The sequence below is a fragment of the Alnus glutinosa genome, chromosome 8 (genome assembly GCF_958979055.1).
Source record: "Alnus glutinosa chromosome 8, dhAlnGlut1.1, whole genome shotgun sequence".
Classification (NCBI taxonomy): domain Eukaryota; kingdom Viridiplantae; phylum Streptophyta; class Magnoliopsida; order Fagales; family Betulaceae; genus Alnus; species Alnus glutinosa.
The window spans coordinates 9,481,158-9,490,147 of NC_084893.1; the positions used below are offsets into that span (position 1 = coordinate 9,481,158).

General features: G+C 38.0%; 1 protein-coding gene across 2 annotated transcripts; it reads left to right on the forward strand.

Annotated features, from left to right (window-relative positions):
• The first annotated feature begins 1,200 nt into the window (after positions 1-1,200).
• Positions 1,201-8,746, forward strand: LOC133875867 (F-box protein At3g07870-like). Of its 2 annotated transcripts, XM_062314121.1 has the most exons (3): positions 1,203-1,346; positions 3,414-3,598; positions 7,245-8,746. In XM_062314121.1, the coding sequence occupies exon 3, from the start codon at positions 7,298-7,300 to the stop codon at positions 8,435-8,437; it is 1,140 nt and encodes a 379-aa protein (XP_062170105.1). In that variant the 5' UTR covers positions 1,203-1,346; positions 3,414-3,598; positions 7,245-7,297; the 3' UTR covers positions 8,438-8,746. The 2 variants fall into 2 exon arrangements, with proteins under 2 accessions (XP_062170106.1, XP_062170105.1); XM_062314122.1 differs by lacking the exon at positions 3,414-3,598 and having other exon boundaries at positions 1,201-1,346.
• Positions 8,747-8,990: the final 244 nt, after the last annotated feature.

Here is an 8,990-nt window from a genome sequence, read left to right on the forward strand (position 1 = left end):
AAGATACACTTTACCCTCGAGGGCGTTTTGGGGTGATTAACTTAAAAAATGTCATGTGATGTAAGTTCAATCGAAAAAGACGTAAAAAAATAAAAAAACCAACGAACGGTGATAAGTGTCACGATTAGATAGTTTGTGGGGTCTGAGTGTCACTTTTAAACTTTGGAAGTATAAATGTCAAAGTGGTGATACTTTCGAGGAAAGGAAGAGGGTAAAGTGTATTTTTTCCTAAATTTTTTTAATTGTTCTTTAAAAAAATATAAATTATGTAAGGCATATTAATAATTTGCACATGGTGTGTCAAAAGCGAGGCACATCACGTCAATTGATTGGTCTAACGTAGAATATCGTTAATTAATTGAACATTAAGTTGACATAGGGACCTATTTAAAACTAGAAAAAATAACCTAAGGACCTAATTATACTTTCGAGGAGAAGAGTGGGGGTAAAGTGTATTGTTTCCTAAATTGTTTTAACTTTTCTATATAAAAATAAAAAATAATGTAAGGTATATTAATAGTTTGCACATGACGTGTCAAAAGCGAAGCACATGACATTAATTGATCGGTTTAACGTGATATATCGTTAATTAATTGAATGTTAATTTGACAAAAGAGCCTATTTGAAACTAGACAAAATCTTTTGCCAAAAAAAAAAAAAAAAAAAAACTAGACAAAATCTAAGGACCTAATTATCAAAATTAAAATTTAAAGATTAAATTAAAATCACATGAAAATCTAAAAACTAAATTTTATTTTTCCCAAAATTTTTCCGAAACACCCTTATTAAGAGGGCATTACTAAAAGATCTTCCTAGATGAATATTGTCTTCCTAAAAACACAAATAGTTGCCTCAAGAATTAAGCCACATTGGACTAGGAAGGAAACAATTACTAAAATATTTTCTTATATTATCCTTATTATTCTTTAAAGGTAGAATGAATTGAATTTTAAAAAGCTAATTAAGTTTTTTCCCTTTTATTAACATTAGTTTCATTTATATATATATATAATATTTTGAGTAAAAAATAATAATTATTGTGCTAAAAAAGAGCAAAAAAAAAAAAGAAGAAGTTATTGGACGACAATTGTACGTTGGGCCAGCTGTCACTCACTGTATGGGTTAGTCGTACACGCACCGCAGGCATGGATCCTAGATTCCTCATCCGATTCGGAGCAGAAAAAGGATTGATGAAATTGACGTGGCACGTATCGGTGCAATGTAAGCTACAGTCGATCGTGTGATGAAAGCATCCCAAATATAACGACCAAATGTACCTCAGAATCGGGGATTCAGAAAAACCCAAAACCTCAGAGAGTCTGTTCATCGTTTTCGATCACTCAAAGGTAGCGAAAATTTCAATTTAGCTTTTTTTTTTTTTTTTTTGTTGTTGTGTGTATGTCTGTCTTTGTGTGTTTTGCCAAAACCCTTTTGTTATTATCCCAGTCAACGCAAGTTTTATCAGACTCTTATGTTTCATTTAGTGGTTTGTTTTTACTATGTCTGCGGCAATTAGCATTTCTGGAATTATGGGTTTGTTTATTATGTTCTTGTTTTAAGGAAATCAGTTATAGCTTCTCAGTTTTTAGGGATTAAATTTGTTTTGTGGGTTTTGTTGTGCTTGGGGCATTCTTATTATCTGCAAAGTTGGATTGAATGAAAATTTCGAAAGGCCCAGGGGAAGTCATGGATTAAACCAGATTTATGATGGGTCTCATTTAGAAAATTGAATATGTCAAGCATTAACCTTGGTTTGGTGTATAAAAAATTGAATGATACTTTCTCTTCTTGCGTTAGAAAATTTAAATCAGAGCAAAACTCTGTTGTCTGCAGACTTTTATTTTGTTGTTTTCTGAGTTTCCCGTTGTTGTTGAGGCTCAGTTTGTGTTGTCCTTTGTTGTCTGTAGACTTGTTTTTTGTTGCTTGTTTCTGTGTTGGTTCCTGTTGGTGTTTGTAGTAGTGGGTTGGTGGCTGTTGTTTATTCTCTTCTTGAGAATTTTAGTTCCAGTTTTTACTGGAGTGGTGTAATCTGCTGAGTTTGGTTTTATGAAAGATTTAATTCATCCAAAAAAAAAAAAGTTTACATAGTTCAAGTGGATGTCAGATTAGTGATCTTTCTTTTTGCTGATGGGAAATTCTTAATCAGATTCTATTTATTTTAGTTGGAATGAGCATGGAGTCAGGATTTTATTGGTCAGAATCAAATATGACCTTGTTTCTAGAATCTGTTCTTTCAGTGCCTCTAACAGAAAAGGGTCTTCCATGCGTTGGGCAGAGCCCCAGATATCCAGAAACAAGAGAACAGATCTCATTAAGGGAAACACGAGAACCTTTTTTCTTTTATTTATAAACAATCACAATCAAAGAAATATTAGGTTAATCAAGTTAAGCTTTCTCCTTGAAAATTTTCAGCTTGCAAATAAGTAGGAGCTAAAACGTTAACTAAAATTTGATATCATCATTATTGGAAGGGAATAAAAATACAGGACGCCTTAATATGTCATAATTCATAGAGGGAGTGGGGAAAATAATAAGTGTCCACATGGAGAGAGAAAAGGGGGAGGATTGTCAAGAAGTGAGATAGATACAATTTGACTTATGGATGGAGGGCAGTTGATGCTTTTACACTTTTTGCTCTTGAGTCTTGAAATTATTGAAAAAATTGAATCATTTGGTGCTTAGGTCAGGGTGCCAACCGATTGAGGAATTGGTGGTTTGCAGGTGACCAAAAACTTTTCTTTCTTATTTTGTTAGGAGAGAATGAGAAAGGAAGATCATAAAATCAACCATAGACAATTTTGTTCTTTGTTTCCCATATCTTTTCATCCTGTCTATGACTTTACCTAGAACAAGAAAAAAAAGAAAAATGATAGTACCCTGCAATGTGCTTAAGTTGTTAAGCATTGGCTCCTTTGGATGTTTAGACTATAAGATCTAGGGATTGCAGATTCAAGCACCCTGAACCCTTTTTTTCATTTTTTTATTAATCCTCATATATAAAGAAATCCCCAGAAATAATCCAGTGTCTGGTGCATAGTTGGGTTAATTGGATTTCATTTAAGATAATGGATGGAAAACATGTTGAGAACCCACTTAGAAAATGGTGCAAATGTACTTATGTTTGTTTGGTGGTTCTTTTTATTTCAAATTATAAACAGCAGCATTTTGTGATAGAAACCTGGAGGGAATTATATTATAAAACTTATCACAGAAATTAAATGGGTAATGTTTTATCGTTTTCTTCAGTATTGTTCATCTTCCTGAATAAATGACATTGTTTTAGGTGTGCCATAACTACCATTCTGAAATCTTTTTCCTCTAACTAGTTCTGGGATTTAACATTACACATTTGAATGTGATTTTACCTCAAACTTTTTTTCTTTTTCTTTTTTCCTTTCTATTCAAAAAAGCAGGTGGGGGAGACCAACTGTAGTTGTTTTACTTGGGCATGACTATAGTAGCATATGCCTGCTAAGAGCTGCACAGGAGGGGTCTGGACGATGGGAATCGCAGGCGCTCTCTCAAGTCTGATTGAGACATAGCTTGACCTAGCCCCATCAGGGCATTAGTGGAACCCAAGACAACTAATACTAATCAGGTTTGGGATTTTACCTCAAGCTTATAATAGAAGAGTGGATGTAATTCCATTGTGATCCAAAATTTTGTTGAATTCATTAGCATCCAGTGATTTAAGGTGGAGACTGCTAACATGCTTGTTTGAGAACAAGAAATTATAACCAAGCATGTTTCATTTGTAGAAGGCACTTTGAGTCAGATGAGCGGAACCTAATACTATTCTCTTGTTATTAATTTTGATCAATTAGATAGAGAAAGAGTTTCATAGAATCCAAAAAACTTAATCTTTATAATTATTTTCATAGTTGGATGAGATATATTGTTTTAATTAATGGTTTGAAGTAGTTCAGTGATATGTATCTTATCTTTTTTTTGATAAGTAAGAAAAGATTTATTAAAAAAGCGTAAAGGCGCCCCTAGGTACACAGGAAGTATTCGCTAGAAACACCAAAAGCTAACCCGCAACAACCAACAAAACCAATAGAGAAAACCCCAAAACCCAAGAAAGAACAACCAAACGACCCACAAGGGGCACAAACAGAGTTACAAGAGAAAACTAAACGCCCGAGAGATAACCCACAACCCACCAAAGCAACAAGGAACCCTACACAAAGTGGGCCTATCATTTCCTACGCTTGGAGGAAGCTAAACCGTCGCCATAATTAATGGAGCTTTGCAGATTTAGAAGCTCCCTTTTGCCTTCTGACTTTTGGCGTGCTAACATTTTCTCTCTTAGAAACTCTTCCTCCATGACGTCTAATAGCTAAGGCCGCCTCCTCAAAAGCACCATCCAAAGCCCAATCCAAGGGCAAGCCATCCCAAAACTCATCGTCCTCCTCCCAAACCTCAATATATCTGTTATGATAAAAACCGACAGGCCAATTGTGAGATAGGGAGAAACCATTTCCTTAAGAGGAATAAAGAGTAAGACAACCTCTCGTAGGGGATGAAGGTCCAACCATCCCGACTTCGGTGACCTTTTGCGGCGATGTGGTATTAACTGGCACCTTCGGGCGAGAGTTGAGAAACCCCCTCCTAAGACCCTGCTTCACTAGCGGCTTAGCAGCCTTCTTCACTGGCGGCTAGCAGCTGTAACCTTCTTAACAAAGCAGCCAATAGTCATCTTTGCGGCTTCCAGAGAATAAAAAAATAGCTCCTCATTCCACTTCACAAATTGCCCTTCCCTTAGCACCTTTGCCCTCTTGTAGTAACATTGAAAAAGGCTTATAAACCACCACGGGAAGGGGAGAACCCAAATTTTTTAGAGGCTGGAGAAGCTGACGACATTGGACTCATGCCCTTTGTGGCTACCAGGTCATCACCTACCTAACCCTCAGGAGGAGACCGAACCAAAAACATCCCAGAAGACCACTCCGGCGTCATCTTCGGCAGGGATCCGGACGGACGGGTAGCTTTAGGTTTCGGCCAAAAACGGGCCACGTGGAAACCTAAATGTTTATGACCCATCCCTGACCCGGAAAACCGGTCCAGAAGTTTTCTTACAGCCCGGCCAAGTCCACATAAAACTTGAAACCCAACTTATTCCACGTATGCGTTCTCGAATATTCAGATTTCGAATTTTCAAAATTCAAATTCGAACAAGAGAGAAGCTTCTTACCCTTCAGACGAAGATGCCAGTCTTTGCCCAACGGCTCAAGCGACGGGGACTCCAACGAGAAGCAATCCACCATTGATCTCGGTTCAACCTTTGCATGCCTCACCATCGGAAGAAGGTCAAGAGCACATTGCTCCTCCAGCGACGCCCTCCACTCGGAATGACGAACCCCCACAATGGGCTCTTTCTTCACGACCGAGACCGAACCAGACCTCAGCGCCTCCACAAAGGAGGGCCCCTTCCAAAGAGGAGCCAAACCCCGGCCTAACCTCTTCTTCCTTCCCAACTGTCTTGACCGATGCAAGCGAGCACCCAGACCCGCAACCCACTTTGGCAGAGAGATAATCTCTGGCCTTTCTCAGCTCGTCCGAGAATTTGAGCCAACCTCACCCTCTATGCCCCTCAGGGATCACAATAAACCCTTTCCAGCCACCCATCCCGAATGCTGCTGCTTCTAAGAAATAGCCCGCTTGGTTGCCACCTCTTCGAGTAATCAAGATTTTCGACCTTTTCGTGAAGGATTTGATGAAATCTTGATCTTTCGGATGACCCAAGAGAATCTCCAACGTCGATGCAAGTCATGCAGAGCACTGAGAGCTGATGATGATCTCCCTGGAAAAACTTTTTCTTTTCTCCCCCACCCTTAGCATCGACACCCCATCTAGCACCGAGAAAACAAAAATCTTCGACTTCACGATAAAACTTTTCTCCATCTCAACACACATCCCCAGCCTAACTAAGAATCGCCTCTCTAAATATTTCACATAATTATTGCTTGGGTTACGGTAACTACCATGTCAATGTCCTCTCTAATATTCTCCTGGGTTATGGTGCTAGAAGTTCTTGGGTCTTTGGTGGTAAGCTAGAAATGCTGTTAATGTCCTCTCTAATATTCTCTTTTGGATTCCTTATCCCAAAAAAAAAAAAAAAAAATTCCTCTTCCAGGTTCCTTATCCAAAAACTAAAAAAATTCTTCTTCTGGGTTAGAACTAGGATTAACCCCTATTTCCTGGTTCCAACCTTCTCCCTCTAATAGATGGCTGGTTGGGTCGTGGGGCTTCTCTAAGATGGTAATTAGGTGTTGAATTATTGCTGTTGTTCTTTGGTTGGTTGCTTTTTCCAGAATTTATTTATTTATTTATTTTTTTCCTGCTGTGTTGTTTTTGCTGTTGTTTGTACTCTTGTTTCTTGTCATTCTTGATATCAATTAGTTTTTATTCATAATAAAAAAAAAAAAAATCCGAAATTTTGTTTGATTCCCAACTCAGGCCTGAAAAAACCATAGCTCGATTTTGCTTTGAAACCAATCCTGTTATTCTTATATCCATTTTCTTAGGGGCAGTGTCAGTTATTGACGTGATTGATTTGCCCCATTGTGGTCCCGATATAATGAAACTGTTTATGTGAGTTAGCTAGAATGCTAAGGCAAACCGAGCTCTTAACTTAAAAACCTTACCTATTTGTATGTCCAGGAAGCTGGCTTGCTTGCGTTCCATATATGACATTATATCTGGGACTCCTGTTATAATAATCCAATCGAGATGTGAACTTTTCTGCTGTAAGCACCAAATGCGGGTTTTTACATCTTACTGGGGTTTTGCATAGTTTATCTCACTTTGCATCATTTCTTTTTTTCTCGTTTCTGCCTTTAGGCCGATGGTCTTTTGACAGTGTGTCATCTCCTTCCCCATAAATAATAAATTTAGGGTAAGGTAATGGATTCAGTCCTACTAACCAAGGAAAAAAAAAAGAAAAAAGGATCCAGTCGTCTGTGGGTGCATTAGTTGTATTACCTATCAGAAAAATAAAAAAATATAAAACCCTACTTCAGTTCTTTTCATCTAATCTTCGATTCTTTGAAGCCATGGATATGATTCGTATTTATTCCCTTAATTGTTCAGTTCACTTTTATGTCCAACTTTGAAATTGCCAAAATAAAGTTTGGATCATCTCCTGTATTAACGGGTACTAACGAGGATGCTTTGCAACTGTGGTGCTTAACTTTGATTAATGCATTTAAATTGTTTAGCATTGAATTGTTCTTACAATGCAGGACAAGAAGTGAATTGAAGTGGCACATCAGGATATTCTTTTCTGAAGGTGAACATGAAACGAAGACGTTTGAGCAATCACAGTTGCGGAGTACAGAACGGTGCATTTTATCTGCCACCAGAGATTATTTGCGAGATTCTTTCCAGACTTCCCATAGAAGCGATCTTGAGATGTAAAAGTGTGTGTAAGGAATGGTCTCGTTTGACTGAAGACCCTCACTTTATCAACCTGCAACGGGACAGAGCAAATAATCAACTACCTCGGCTCATCCTGCAATCACACTATAAAGTTTCGTTGCAAAATCTACTTTTGTTGGACACAGAGAGATGCAACATTAGAAAGATTCCTTTTAAGAAAATGCAGTTGCCCTCATGTTCAAAATACAAGTTGAATCGCTTTCGGCTGGTGTGTTCTTGCAATGGTTTGCTCTGCATAGCTTTGAGTGACGAAATAGATCCTGTGATCATATTGAATCCAATAACGAGAGAGAGTGTGATTTTGCCCTCACCAGAAAGAAGAATAAGAGCAGTTAGTAATCAGATTGGTTTTCACTTTGACCCCTCATCTGGCAAGTACAAAGTTGTAAGGGAATGTAGAAGTATGGGTAATCATAAACACATCAGTATTGAAATAATTACACTTGGAGAAAGTTCATGGAGAGAATTGAGTGCTCCTGTCCCAGTCAAATTTAACCAGGGCAGGGCAGTATTTTGGAATGGGGCCTTCCACTGGAAAATTGAGGACAGTGATTACAGATCTGGGGACAAATGCATCCTCGGATTCAATATAAGTGATGAGAAGTTTTACACCATCTCTTGCCATGTCAAGTTTGGAGTTCAGAACTATGAGTTGCTGGTTTTAGGGGGGTGTTTGACATTAGTAGAGCATGATGTTCATCTGATGAAGATATGGAAAGTAAGTGGAACAAAGAGCCAAGGATTCTATCTCTCCTTCCAATGCACGTATGATACTCATGTGCGGTGGAACAACTCTCTCTTTTACTCTGTGATCTGGAAAACTAGTCATGATAGTTTTTTGCTCAAGGTCACACATTCCGATAGCAAAGCTCGTTTAAACCAGCATCTTGTTCAGTTTTTTCCTGAAAAGGCTCTATACTCGCCTCTGAAAATTCCTGGCCTTCCTCCTAACTTCTCCAGCGTTTGTTTTAAGCCCACTTTAGTCTCTCTAAGTTAACAGTAGCCCATGATCAGGCAGGATACTATACACATGCATGGTTGCTTTGCTTAATTCCTGGTCAATGGAGGTGGTTGTCCTCATTTTCTTTGTTGAAGTTCTATTTGGTTTCTACTTTGCAAAGGAGACACATTTAGAATTACAAAGAAGTTAGTGTTATGTAATCAGTTTGCTAAGCTTGATTTGGAAGGGTTTAAATTACACTTTTGAATGGTGAATGTCCTGACCATTCCATTTGTAAAAAAAAAACCGTGAGTATAAAATGTATAAAAGCTCAGAGAGAGAAGCTGAAGCTTGTTTCTAGACTCATTCATACTTTTTGTTTTCTACAATTCAAATTGTTTAATCTGATATTAGCATGTGTTACTGTACTGCAATCATTGCGTAGTGGACACAATAGCAACAATTACAACATGGATTCCCATTTAAATCTGTCAAAGCTTAGAGCTCCAACTTTTTACCTTCTTTAGAGAAGGGGTGTAACATCCCAGCCTGTTCAGGCTAGGTTTGTTAACTAAGCCTCACAAAGGTGTGAAAGTACATAAGGCAAACT

Bases quoted from the DNA above. Each gene is read 5' to 3' on its own strand.
- LOC133875867 (XM_062314122.1), top strand. From the start codon at position 7,298: ATGAAACGAAGACGTTTGAGCAATCACAGTTGCGGAGTACAGAACGGT.